Source organism: Muscardinus avellanarius (assembly GCF_963383645.1).
Source record: "Muscardinus avellanarius genome assembly, chromosome: 21".
Taxonomy (NCBI): domain Eukaryota; kingdom Metazoa; phylum Chordata; class Mammalia; order Rodentia; family Gliridae; genus Muscardinus; species Muscardinus avellanarius.
In genome coordinates this window covers 6,400,851-6,414,784 of record NC_137807.1, presented here as the reverse complement: position 1 = coordinate 6,414,784, position 13,934 = coordinate 6,400,851, and the positions used below count along the sequence as shown (strand labels likewise).

At 56.6% G+C, this 13,934-nt stretch overlaps 1 protein-coding gene across 3 annotated transcripts in view; it reads right to left on the bottom strand.

The window, feature by feature from the left end:
* Nucleotides 1-356: 356 nt before the first annotated feature.
* Nucleotides 357-13,934, bottom strand: part of EP400 (E1A binding protein p400) — a gene marked incomplete at both ends in the record, with an annotated part of 75,286 nt that continues 61,708 nt past the window's right edge. For all 3 annotated transcript variants that reach the window (XM_080717680.1, XM_080717681.1, XM_080717682.1), the window contains 14 exons: nt 357-629; nt 1,368-1,445; nt 3,283-3,429; nt 4,061-4,182; nt 4,532-4,727; nt 5,593-5,811; nt 7,892-8,091; nt 8,194-8,401; nt 11,465-11,574; nt 11,639-11,684; nt 12,613-12,852; nt 12,965-13,043; nt 13,624-13,680; nt 13,791-13,927. In XM_080717680.1, the coding sequence (XP_080573806.1) occupies nt 357-629; nt 1,368-1,445; nt 3,283-3,429; nt 4,061-4,182; nt 4,532-4,727; nt 5,593-5,811; nt 7,892-8,091; nt 8,194-8,401; nt 11,465-11,574; nt 11,639-11,684; nt 12,613-12,852; nt 12,965-13,043; nt 13,624-13,680; nt 13,791-13,927 (2,112 nt within the window). The remainder of the gene's footprint in view (nt 630-1,367; nt 1,446-3,282; nt 3,430-4,060; nt 4,183-4,531; nt 4,728-5,592; nt 5,812-7,891; nt 8,092-8,193; nt 8,402-11,464; nt 11,575-11,638; nt 11,685-12,612; nt 12,853-12,964; nt 13,044-13,623; nt 13,681-13,790; nt 13,928-13,934) is intronic.

The following is a 13,934-nucleotide window of genomic DNA, read 5'->3' as shown; positions in this document are numbered from 1 at the left end:
GTCACATCTCAGCTGTGGGGTCTATTCTGGGGCTCGCTTGATGTGCCGCCTGGCTTCCGGGACGTGCAAACAACTCAACACTGACAAAACTACACAGCTTGCCAAATGAGCACTGCTGCTCTGGAGGGAAGCTGAAATTTAAAACCACTGAGAAAAGGCTGCCACTGTAGCTTCTCCAACTAGTCACATCCCAGGTGGCCAGAAAGGGGCACATGGCAAGGACCCTGTCTCCTTGGGAGCGCCACGCCAAGGGCTGCATGGTGTCAACGCTGCCCTCTCGCACAGCTCCAGGGTGCAGACGATGCTGTGTTCTCCGTGTGGAAGCTGCTTTGCCATGGGTGGTGCCTGCTGTCCGCTTACTGGCAGGGGGGCTTGGTTGGTGTCTTCAGCCTCACGGCAGGGACACGCATCTGCAGCTTGGGCTGCTGGCTGGGGCTGTCGGAACTGGCTGGCACCTGTGCCGGGCTGGGGCCACCTGCTGTCTGCAGTGGGGCCGAGGCTGTGGTCACCACCTGCTGCTGTAGGAGCTTCTGCTGTACCACCTGGGCTGTTGCGGTCACGGCAGGGATCATCTGCACCTGCGGCCCAGTGGCCGTGGCCTGCGTGAGTGTCACTGTCTGCGGAGAAGCCTGAGCAAAGAGCCGGAGAGCTGGTGTTACCAGCCAGCACCACCTGGCAAGGAGGCCCCAGCCTCACAAGGGCTGGAGGCTTGCGGCAGGCCTGCCTCACAGCAGGGACCGAGGACTGCCGCTCTCAGCCTCTGCCAGGAGGAGGAGGCTGCTCTTGAAATCCAGGTGGGGTGGCTGGGACAAAATTAAAACCTTAAAACCACATGGCCCCACTTTTTTTTTTTTGGGGTACTGACTCGGGCATTTGACATCCAAACAATATTCCAGCCTTTTTTATTCTAAAATGGTCTCGCTACGTTACTGCACACGTACTGGGCTTTACAGGTGTGCATCACTGTGCCCAGCTCATAAGGCACAATCTGTAACAACAGCAAGAGCCCAAGGTAGAGAAGGTCCTGCCTCCTGCCAGCACACGTGCCACAGGTGCAGAGCCCTTCAGGACTGAGCACCCCAGAAGCTGTGGGGCTGACCGCCTCTGTGGGATGCACCTGCGGTGCCCACTCAACCAGTGCCCAGCACGAAGCAAGCAGCCAGGCCCTCAGCCAGCAGGCGACGCCCAGTTTTCTTCCTATCCTCTGAGTAAAGGTAAGAGGTCCCCCCAAAGTGGATGGCTTGGTGGACGTTAAAGGAGCAAGGCCTCTCTAGTCATCACACTCCCTCTGCAGGATTCAGCCACAAACCCTGCAGCGTCAAGGTTACAAGAAGTCTGCGTGTAGCCCGCCCGGCCCCCGGCCCTACCTGCTGCGAGGCGGAGTTGACCTGCTGGAGGCTGGCCACTGGCGTCTGCTGCTGCACCACCTGAGGGAGCTTGGCCACCTGGACCAGACGAAAAGCAAAGCAGGAGGTCAAAGGAATGTGTGCACGAGGGACGTCTCTCCCTTCCTTTCCTTCTCAGTTCTTAAGCAAATGGCCAGTGGAAGACGACGGGGAAGAGCGCACTCCAACATACTCACCGGGATGTGTCCCACCCCCACCCAGTGGTGAGAAAGCCCTCCTGATTCGCTCATTTCTGGTCCTGTGTTTCAGACAACTTGTTTTAATAAGAATGTCTCCCATCTATATGAACTAGGCTGGAAAGGACTCACTCCCTATCCTTAGAGTTCTCTAGGGCGTGCAGCATGGGAGCCAGCAACAGGCGTCCACACTAGTGGGACAGGAAGCACGGAGGCAAGGTCAGGCGCCACTCTCCTGTCTTTCTAAAAGTCCTGATTGGGCTTTTACTACTTTTGTGTATGTGTATAGTGCTGGAGATTGAGCCCAGAACATTCTACCTCTGAACCCTATTTTATATTTTGAAACAGGGTCTAAGTTGTTGAGAACCTCACTAAGCTGCTGAGGCTGGTTGCATACCCCTACAGAGCTGCTGAGGCGATCCTCCAGTCTCAGCCTCCCAAGTACTAGGATAACAGGCATTCACCACACATCCAGCTAGGTCTTACTACTTTTTTTGGTGGGGGAGGGGTACTAGGAATTAAACCCAGGGACAGGCTACCTCCGAGCTATACCCCCAGCCCTATTTTATTTCGGTACTGGGGATTAAACACAGAGGCATTCTACCTTCAAGCTACATCTCCATGCCGTATTTTTATTCTTAATTCTGAAATAGGTTCTCACTAAGTTGCGGATGGCCTGGTAGCTCAGGCTGGCCTTGAACCTGCAATCTTTTTGTCTCAGCCTCCCAAGTACCAGGATTGTAAGTGTGAGCCACCTCACCTGGGTTCAATTTTATTTTTGAAACAGGGTCTCACTCAGTTGATGAGAACCTCAATAAGTTGCTGAGGCTGTCCTTGAACCTGTGATCCTCTTGCCTTTGCCTCCGGAGTACTGGGATTCCAGGTGTGCGCCACCGTGCCCGGCTTAGATCTTGGTACTTATGAAACAAGCCTTCCTGCACGCTCCTGTGGTAGGGTACTATCCTTGGCTGCAGCCTCTTCTGCCCCTCCCTCTCCACTCCCTCACTTAAAGAACAGGGATGCAAGCAAGTTTTGCCTAAGACAGTTTGGAGGAATGTGGGACTGAAGAGTGTTCTTGTAAATGACACAGCTACAAGTAAATGTGAGCGTTCACGGTTACAATCAATCCGCACTTACTCCTTACTGTGCTTAAGTTCACAATGGAGGACGAGCTTCGCTAAGACAGGCAGTGCCTGCCTGACAACCTTGCACAGCCGAAGGAGACGAAGGCCTGGCTGGCTCCCGTGGGCCAGTGAGGGCCACAGAGGACCAGGACAGTCTGGCACCTCAAATGTCTTAAATGTAATTCCAAGAAGACATCTCAAGTCTACTGACAAGCCTGCAAACATATTGTCGGCTCTGAGCCTAAGGGAGGCTGGACTTCAGCGAGGAGCAGAGGCACCCTGGGAGTGCTGGCCCGAGAGCAGGGTCTCCTGGGTACAGCGGGCAAGACACGAGGTCAGAAGGTGAGGTGCCAGGCCAACGGCACACACCACAGTTGCGCAGCTAAACACCGCGTCCCTCACCCGTGGCCAGGGAGCTGCAGTGTGCACGCACACGGGGATGAGCCACCGACAGACGCCACCACAAGACCACAAGCGGCACAGCTAGATGCTTGCCGCCCAAACCCGGGCCCAAGGCGTTCGTCCACGCCTCGAGGTGCCGCTGCTGCCGCTCACACCACCTCTGCCCGTGCTCACCTGGATCTGGGTCTGCACCTGCTGAGTCCCGGCCAGTTTCTGGGCCTGGGAGATGGGTGTGGTCAGGAACTGGGTTTTAAGGGCTGGCTGGGCGGCATAGGCGACCTTCTGCTGTGGGCCCTGTGCAGCAATCTGTTGTGCAGTCAGCTGAAGAAGAGAGGGCCAAGGGTTAGGGCCGGAGGGGCCCAGCACTGGACACAACCTGCAGCAAAGCCAGGTGTGGTGGTGCACGCCTGCGACCGCAGGACTCAGGAGGCTGAGACAGAAAGACTGCACATCCAAGGCCGGCCTCAGCAACTCAGCGAGGCCCTCCACGACTTAGAGATACTCTGTAAATAAAAAGGAGTGGGGGTGCAGCTTGCAAGTAGAATGCCCGTGGATATGATTCCCCTACAAACACAACCCTGCGGTGACCACACCCGCCCCTGGACCCTGTCTGCAGGCCCAGCACGTTCACAGACACCACCGTGTGACCGTCCAGGCCCTGGCCCTCCCACCACTCTGCCTGTGCCTGCAGGGCTCTTCTGCAGCCCAGCCCTCCTGCGAACTTGTCCTCCGCTACTGGGCCCGCCCATCCAGACTCCCCAGCCCTGCCGACAGCACACCATGCCACGTCATGACACACGGAAAACCGAGAGAGAAGCAACGATGATGCCGCCTGCTTGGCGGCTCCACCCTGCAGCTGTGACCACTCTAAGGCCAAGGGCGAGACCAGGGGCCTGGCCCAGGACCCCTTCTCACCCGCATGGAGGCGAGAACCCTGGCCAGGCACGCGTACCTTCTGCTGGACAGCCTGGCCCTGGGCCGCCTGCGGCTGGATGGCCTTCTGCTGCTGGACGGCCTGCTGCTTCAGCTTCAGCAGCTGCTGCACGTGCACGGGCTGGGCCACCACGGTCTGCCCTGCAAGAGCAAGCAGGCCAGCTTTAGCCCGGGCTCAGGGAGGTCCTGCCTCACTGCGCTCTGCTCAGACTGACCCATCCGCAGAGCTGTACTGAGATAAGTAAGGTCAGCCCCAAGGACCCAAGGTCACTTAGGGTGACTGGGCTCCTTATGCTGAAACGTAGACGAAAACTTGAGAAAGTGAAGGGTTGGGTAAACAGATGGCCAAAGGCCAGTCTTGGAAGCCTCGGGGATTTCACACTGTACAACAGGACGATGCCCCAAGTGGGGCTAGGGATGAGGCAAGCGGAGCGCGGCCCTCTGCCAGCAAAGCCTCCCTACACTGGTCCAGCCGAGGAAGGGGAAGCACCTGCTGCCTTCTGTGGCTGCCCGATCGCCACACTGATCCCTGCGACGTTCATGGGCAGGGTGGTGACGCCTGGCGAGGAGACCACAGCTGCTGGGACAGAGACCACCGGAGGCTTTGCCAAAGCCACCTGGGCTGGCTGGGGCGTCTGTGTTTGCATCTGTCCTTGGGCCTGTAGCTGGGAAGTGGGAACCCGGGTCTAAAAAGTAGAAATAACAGGAAAATGGGAAATTCAGGATAGTGTGTGTCTTTTTGAACATCTCTCGATAAGAAGTTAAGCCACAAGGAAGTTCACAAAGATTCACAAGGTTGAAGAGGGGCAGCCAACACCAGAGGACAGCACTACGACTTCCAGATGTGGAGATGTGGGAGCCAAGGCCAGCCGGAGTGCCACGGTGTACGTGCAAGACCTGCGGCCTCTCAGCGGCTCAGCCACTGCAGGCGCTGATGCCAACAAGGCTCCTGGCGGACCTCTGCTCCCCCCTCCAGCTGCCAAGTCACCCCCACCTCCTGCCTCGGGTCACTGCCACGGCCACCGCCCAAGCTGCCCACCTCACCACCTGCTCTGACACATCCATCACACTTTCTTCCTGAAGTTATTATTATTATTATTTTTTTTTTCTTAAAGAAAATGGAGCCAGGCACAGTGGAGCTTGCCTATAATCCCAGCACTGGGGAGCTAGGATCATAGGTTTGAGGCCAGTCTAGGCCACTTAGTGAGACCCTGACCCAAAACAAAAAGGGCTGGGGGTGTAGATTCAGTGGTAGAGTGCATCTAGGTTCAATCTCTATTACCACAAAAAAAAAAAAAAAAGAAAGAAAGAGGAAATGAAATTCATCCATTTCTATGTATATGGAAACTGAGATCAGCTAAGGAAATATAAGCAGGAGAATAAAAGTCACCCACTCCTGGAACCACCCATGGATGGATAAGGAAACTGGCATTTGGCTCCAGGGAACACAGCACACATGCGCTTCACTCATGAGACCGCCGAGCCCGCGCCGACGGTCCACTGGAAGCGCAGCGGCACGCTTCTGGAAGACAGGTGTTGACTGGGACTTACGAGCCGGGCCACCTGCAGATTGGCCACGGTGGTGCCTGTGAGCAGGGCTCCGGGCCGCGGGGCCGTGACCGTGGTGAGCTGGGGGCTCTGCTGCTGCGGGGGCTGTGGGGGCGGCACTGGCACTGGCGCTGGCGGTGGGGGCGGCCCCGGCTGGGCCTGTGCTGGAGGGGGCTGCGGCGGCAGCTGCATTTTCTGCTTCTGCATCTTGATGATGTGCTCCTGAAACCCAAATACGGTAAGTTCTCCCCCGCACGAGCCACACTCCCCTCTCTGCACCAGACACCTGCTGCTTCCTGTTGCTCCTCTGCCTCCACTAGGCAGAGAGGCGCACACATGCACGAATCCAAGAGGCAAGCTGTCCCGGGGACAGGGCTCAGCAGTAATCAGCACGTGGTCAAGGGAACGAGAAACAGCAACTGACAGATTACTAAGCTCAAAGCGAAATTTCTAGCTATCACTCACAAACAAGTCCTTTGAAATGTATAGCACCATCAAACTGGTTGACTAGTAAGTAAGTTAAATAAACTCTAATCAATAACTTATTAACAAGACGTGTGGTGGTGCATGCTTGTAATCCTGGTACTTGGGAGGCTGACACAGGAGAATCACAGGTTCAAGGACAGCCTCAGCAGGTAGACTCTCATCAACCTAGTGAATCCTGTTTCAAAACAAACATAAAGTAGGGCTGGGGATGTAGCTCAGAGGTAGAATGCCCCTGTGTTCAATCGCAGTACCACAAAAAAAATTATTAACAAACCCCATGCCTTTAAAAGTGAGAACATCAAGATATCAAGATACTAATCAAAAAACCATTAAAAAATTTTTTATTGTAGTACTGGGGATGTAACCCAGGGGTGTTCTACCTCTGGGCTACATCCCTAGCCCTATTCTATTTTTATTTGAGACAGGGTCTAGCTAAGTTGCTGAGAGCCTCACAAAATTGTTGAGGCTGGCTTTGCAAATGCAGTATTCCTGTCTTGGCCTAACAAGTACTGGGATTACAGGTGTGTGCAACTATGGATGGCTAGAAGTGTGTGTGTGTGTGTGTGTGTGTGTGTGTGTGTGTGTGTGTGTGTGTAGTTGTGAGGGTTGAACCCCGGGGCATTCTACCTCCAAGCAACATGTCTCCAGCCCCTATTTTTTTTTTTCTTTCAGTACTGGGGATGGAACCCAGGGGCACTCTACCTCCAAGCTACATCCCCAGCCCTATTTTTTTATTCTTTATTTTGAAACGATCTCACTAGGTTGTGGAAGGCCTCACAAAATAGCTGAGGCTGGCTGCAAACCGCAATCCTCCTTTCTCAGCCTCCCAAGTACTGAGATGACAGGTGTACGTCACCACGCCTGGCTTAAAATAATTTTTTTAAAAAGAGAATCTGCACTGTGTTGTTTGTGACAATCAGATCTCTAGACATGCCAGAAATGAAGGCAAGTTTGAGCGTGATTCAGCAGAGGATGGAGGAGAACACAGGGTCCAGACTAGCGCTTTAGAGCAGGGTCAGAGCCGATTGTCCACTGGACGGCCTGCCTCTGCTGAGCCCAGGACTCCCTGGCCTGGTGCTTCTCTAAGGTGGTGGCGTCCCAGGGAACTCTCTGCAGTGACAGGCACAGGCTCTATCTGGGGCTCCCACAAAAAGCCACACGTGACCACCAGGCCCTTGAGAACTGGCTGTGGTGACAGACAGCTGTGTTAGTACGCTGCATTTCACCTGGCTTAAGTTCCACCCGACAGCCGGGCGCAGCTGCAGTCCCTTCGCCAGCCTGGGAAGCCAGGGGACGAAGTGGCACCCTGGCGGCCCTGGCAGCGGGAAGGCAGCGCCTCTCCGGGCCTTGCTGACTCAGTGAGCCCCTGCCCGTGCAGCAAGGACCAGCTGCGAGCCCCAGCCCCCACGGGGCCAGCAGGAGCCACAGGACACCACCGTCAAGGGCGCTCGTGTGCTCCTCGGCTTCCTTCTGGGCGCGTACTCACAGCTCCATCTGTAACAGGGACATAGCCTCTCCTTCTAAATAAACGCATCTGCACGCAGCACGTGAGCTGCTCCTGTGCCCGCCTCAGACGTCGCAGGGTGAGCTCGCCCACCAGGGGGCTCTGGCAGTGAGCGGAGCCTGGGAAGCTAGCAGAGGCACTTGCAAATGGGACACAAAGGGCCCAGAGCATGGCCACAGTGTTCATTACTGGAGGGCGTGTGAAACACAGAACACACTTCCTGAAGGCACTACCAGCTGTCTGCAAAACACACAAGAGCTGCCTCGCAGCGGCCGCCTGCAGGACAGGCATGCAGCTCCTGGGAAGGCTCACCGGCGCCGACTTGCCCACAGCTTTGATCTGTGCGGGGGGCTGGGCCTGGCCCTGCATCTGTGGAACCTGCACCTGGGAGGCCTGTTGTTGTTGCTGCTGCTGCTGCTGCTGCTGCTGTTGCTGCTGCTGCTGCTGCTGCTGCCGGAGGAGCTGGAAATGTGCAGGCGTGATGGCCTTTCCCGAGAGCTGCACCCCCGTAGCTGTGAAGAGGGGTATTGGTTAGGTCTGTTGGTTAGCACTTAAGCTGGGCTCTCATGAGCACCAACAGTACACCACCAGGGGAAAACACCATGCCCCTTTACCTTGCGACACCTGGGTCACCAGAGAGCGGGTTGGGGTCTGCACTGGGGTCAGGCTGGTGGTGACCACAGCGGAAGCTGTCACAGAGGTGACTGCCCGAACACCCTGCGTCGTGGTCATGGACACCAGGTCAGTGGTGGCGGTGGCTGGGGAGCCGACTGCTCGCTGCTGGGTGTGCACCACTGGGGAGGGCGCAGAACCTCCAGATGTCTGGAAAGGCAAACGTAGGACTTAACACACGCTTTGCACGCACTCCAGGAAAAAAGTGTCCCAGGCTCCAGAACCAAGGTGTGGGGGCAAAATCTGGTGGTGTGTGTGTGTGTGTGTGTGTGTGTGTGTGTGTGTGTTACTAGGGACTGAAACTAGGTACTCTGTCTCTGAGTTACACCTTCAGTCTATTTTATTTTTCTAATTTTGCTAAGTTGCTGAGGCTGGACTCATACCTGCAATCCTCCTGCCTCAGCATCCTGAGTAGCTGGACAGTGGGACAGGAATGTAGCACCACACCCAGCCTAGAGCGCTTTAGTTTTGAAGTCAGATTTACTGAAGTGTATCAGATAGTATACATGTCCTCGGCAGGTAGACGTACAACTTCCAGAGAAAGCATACAGACAGGTAGCCACCAGTACAACCCAGACACATTCCTGCCATGACTCAAGAGCCGTGCAGGTCTCCGTAGCACAGCCCCCTGGCCCGCGGCACCGGGCACTCAGCAATCTGTCATGTGTGCCTAAGTTGTGCCTTTCCTATCCTGTTAGCTGAACCACACGGCATGGAAGGCCCTTTGGCAATCTGTTCACCGGGCAGAGAAGCACCCTGGAGGCTGACTCCTCTTGCCGCTGCCAGGGCTGCGCTTCTCCCATCCCACTGGGCATCACGGGCGTTCAGTGGCACCCCAGGCCTAGGCGCCGGGTGGCTTCCTTCCCAGTGACCATGAAGTTGCGCTCCTTTGCATTCAGGCTCCTCTTGGGGGATACCCAGCAGTAAGTGTCTATGTAGTTTTATGAGAAATAAAGACTTGGTGTGGCACGACTGTAAGCTCCGTGGCCCGGGTGCTGGTGAAGTCCCCATGGTGCGTCCTTGGCAGCCACGGCGTTCCTGTGCTGCCGTGGCACTGGGCACCTCCTCCAACCTGGATTGACCGCCCCACCGCCAGCGGGCTCAAGTGGCTAGCTCTCTTGCTCTGAGCTGAAGAATCTTCATGTAACCAGCAGACTGGTCTTCTCACATTTTGCAAACATCCTCTCATAATCTGTGTTTCCTTTTTTTTTCTATTGGAAAATATTTCAAGGAACTGGTTTTTTTTTTTTTTTTTTTTTTGGCAGAACTGGGCATTCTACCTTCAAGCTACACCCCCAACACATTTTTTTTTAAACTTTGAAACAGGGTCTCACTAAGTTGCAGAGGACCTCACTAAGTATCTGAAGCTGGCTGCGAACCTGGGATCCTCCTGTCTCCGCCTCCCAAGCACTGGGAGTCAGTATCAGACACCACCACCAGGACCCTTCAGGACGGCCTGGCCTCTGGCGGGAGCTCCCAGCCCAGAGCGACTGCCCGACAGGAAAGGGGACAGCAGAGCTGGGGGGCTCTCCAGGCCCCTCTCCGGGGGCAGCCGGGCCCTCCCCACGCTGCCCCGTCAGTCAGGCCCTTCCCCAGGGAGGGCAGCCGGGCCTTCCCCACGCTGCCCCGTCAGTCAGGCCCTTCCCCAGGGAGGGCAGCCGGGCCTTCCCCACGCTGCCCCGTCAGTCAGGCCCTTCCCCAGGGAGGGCAGCCGGGCCTTCCCCACGCTGCCCCGTCAGTCAGGCCCTTCCCCAGGGAGGGCAGCCGGGCCTTCCCCACGCTGCCCCGTCAGTCAGGCCCTTCCCCAGGGAGGGCAGCCGGGCCCTCCCCACGCTGCCATGTCAGGCATGTTTCTTTCATTTGCATGCTTCTGGTTTCTTAAGAATGTTTGCTTCAACTAAGGCAGCAAAGATTTCTCTTCTGTTTCCTTCTAGAAATGTTACTATTGTGGCGTGAAGTCCAGCTCTGGTTTTATGTTTAGGCCTGGGCTCCACTTTGAGCAGGTTGAGGCTTATGGCTGGGAACAGCTCCCCTCTGGTCAGCCCTGACTCCTCCCAACCCAACTCCCCAGGCACTCACGAAACCTGCTCACCACACTCAGGTGTGTGCGTCTACCGTGGGCTACCCACCTCTGCCACTCACGTGTCTGCTGCCCTCCTGCAGAGGCAAACCTCCCTGTCACCCAGCAGCATCACCTGGGTGCCGCTGTTCCCAGAGCACGGCCGCCTTGGAAGCCCTACTTATTACTCGGGCACCAGACAGGAAGTCGTTTATAACCTAAACTCCAGCTCAGTTGTTTTTCTGGAGAGTAAGAAGGAAGGCAGGTGGCAGACACAGGCACACACCTTCCGGCCCATGCTGGCACGGCCCCGGCCTTGGTGCCACTGCTTCCCAGGCCTGGTCTGGACTCTACCCGAGTGCCTGCCCTTCCCCAGGCCCTGCTGGCTTCTGCATACACTCCAGGATTCCTGTGACCCAGCCAACGCCCTCACCTGCTGCCATGTCTCCTCCCACACACGGCCCCCACAACCAGCACAATGTCCTCAAGTCCCACCCACCTCTTCTCTGAAGCTCATTTTGGGGGACGAGACCTTTACACACATGCACACACGCACGCAACTTGGGTTTTCATTCTCTCAAAGTACAAAACAGGCCAGGCGTGGTAGTGCATGCTTGTAATCCCAGCATTCAGGAGGCAAAGAGTGGAGGATTGAGGTTCACGGACACCCTCAACTACTTAGCCAGGCCCTTTGCAACTCAGTGAGACCGTTTAAAAAAAAAAGTCGGTGTGGTGGCGCACTTGAGAGGCTGAGACAGAAGGATTTGCACAGGTTCGAAGCCAGCCTCAGCTGGCTTAAGAGACCCTGTTTCCACATAAAATATAAAATAGGTCTGAGAGTATAGCCAGGAGGTAGAAGGGTTCCATCCCCAGTACCACACACACACACACAAAAAAAAAAAAAAAAAAAAAAAAAAAATAAATAAATAAATAAAAGGGATGGGGGTGTAGCTCAGAGGTACAATGCCCCTGGGTTCCATCCTCAATGCTACAAAAATAAAAAAAGGAATCATCCCCTAAAACCTGTCTTGAAATGCCATGTTGATGAGCTACTTACTTTACAAAGTTCAAACTAGATCCTACTTTTCTCACTGATGGAATATTAAAAGGCAGACCCTCGCCCAGAACAAAGTGCCCTCGCAGGGCTGACTCACAGTCAAGGACCCCGGGGCCACGGGCGAGGAGAGCCGCTTGTTGATGGACTGGAAGGTGGCGGCGGGGACGCCTGCGATGGTGCTCACGATCACGTTGCCGCTCACGGTGCCTGGGGGGAGCAACCGTGAGCAAGAGGACCAGGGAGGCCGCCCCGCCGCTCCGCACCCTCCTACCTGTGGGTGTGCTTGTCCCGGTGACCGATGTTTTAATAGCTCCCGCCTATTAAAGAGAAAGACGCACTTGAAGTTATGTCCCACTCTCACACGTAGAAACCCTCCACAGCTCTCCACTTCACTCAGAGCCATGGCCAAACTCCGGACCAGTCTACACGGCCACTGAGCGAATCTGCACACCCGGCCTGCACGCCAGTCACATGCGGGCCTCTGACCATGGATCCCGTCCTTCCTGGCTGACCGCCTGTCACCTGAGCCTCAGCTTAAATGCCAACCTCTTTGGAAAGGCCAGGGCTCTTCCTAACCTCGGCCACTGTCTGCCCTGGACTGTTGGTCTGTCCCCTCCTGCCCGCCCCCACCGAACATGCAGTTGGCAAGCCGGGAGGCTGCCCACCTCACTCCCTGGACAGCCCTCGCACCGAGCAGCACGTCCTGAACATGCTTGATGAGAGTAATGAAGTGGCCAAGTGCACTTGAGAACCCACTGTGGCCAGGGAGGGGGTTTAAAAGGATGGGAGAAGAGCCAGCCCTGTGAGGCGTCTGCTCGCCTGGCTGTCAGCTCCAGCCAGTGTCCCTACTCAGCATGGGAGAGGAGCGTGCCAGGCATGGGCATCCACGGCCACGACCTGCAGGGCACACACTGCCCCCATTGGTCTCCACACAACCGTGTCCCTGAGCCCTGCAGGGGCTCGAGATGGGCTGGGGAGCACTGTTCTCAGGAAGGAGCACGTGGACCTGGCCCTGGGAGAGGCCTGCCCTGCTCAGGGCACGACGGCACCCACAGTCCTACTCTAGTTCGCAGGGTGTAGAGGAGACAAGCCTGTCATGGTGGCGTCCTGCAGGATCTGAGTCCTTCCAAAGCCAACTGCCAAGCCCGGTAGACCACGGGGCCAAGCCGGCTCTGGAGGCGGCAGAGCTCCCTGGGGCAAGACCAGGCCTCCAGAGCAAGCCCGCTGTGCTGGGGGGGGGCTCACCAGCACTGCTGCGCTGCCCACAGTCGTTATCGCAGGCTGTCCCTTCGGTGGGGCCTGCGCTGGCTGAGGCTGGGCCTGGGCCTGGGGCTGCACAGCAGGCGACCCCGCTGGTGGCTGGCTGCTGGCGGCAGGCGGCTGCGGCGGCGGGGGTGGGGGCTGCTGTGGGGGTGGCGGGGGCTGTGCCTGGGGAGGTGGCTGTGCCCCAGCTGGCTGCTGCGTCTTCTGCTGATCAGCCAAAGCCTAGGGGGGCAGGAAGAGAGCTGCCTGGAGGAGCGAGACCCAGCACAGAAGCTCCGCCTGGTGACAGCGAGTCACAGTAACAAGAGTCCCGGGAAAGCCCACAGCACGGCACCTTTTTTTCTTTTGCGATCCGCTCTGCACGAAGAGATGCAACCTGAATAGGAGGCAGCGGTTTGTCGTAGTTGATTCCGCTGAAATGTAAAAGCAAAACTTAAAACTGCAGCTGTCCCCTTACCTGAGGTTTCCGCTACTTGTGGCCAACTTAGCTCTGAAACTATCAAATGAAATTCCAAAAATAACCATTTGTACACTCCAAACTGTGCAGTGCTCAGAGGCAAGACGCGACGGCCTGCATCCTGGGGAGCCAGAAGTCACCTAGAGCGCCTCGGCTGCCAGAGCAATGGGTGCCACCTCAGAGTCTACGCAGGCGACCCTGGTCTTACTTCACAGCAGCCCCAAAGCACAGAGGGCGGTGCCCTCCAACGTGGACATGCCACGAGCGCCTTTTGCTGGCTCTTGACAGCGCTTGCCCTGGAACCTGACACACTGCAAAGGTGCAGCAGCCAGGATCCTGCCCTTCTCGGTCCCCTGCAGCCCTCGAGCCACAGCCTCACAGTGGAAGTGGGGACAACCTCCCCTAAGAGTGCGCACGCTCTGTGCCCGGAGCCCCAGCGGGTGCCTGGAGCATGCTGTTTGCACAACAGGGGCCTAAACTTACAAAACTTACTGAAATGAAACCTGATTTCAAATAGTAAAATGTGCCACAAATACCTTTCTGCCAGCACAGAGGCGTGCTTGGGGTTTTTCTGAAAGGGATTCATTCCAAGCCTGCAGGACAGAAGACAAGACTGCCGTTACTACGCATAGGGAATGTGTGGGCAGAGCAAGTGCGGAGACACAGCGCGCGCCGGGCTGGCACCGGCGAGGATGCCACCCACAGGGGCTTGATGGGGGGGCTCCGCTTGCCAGCCGTCATCTTCATCAGGTCAAAGTGGCTCGTGTACAGCTGGGTGTGCGTGGCGTTCTCGTCCTGGGCGTAGATCTGGCTGGTGCGCAGAGGACGGTTGTTCTTGCTCTGCAAT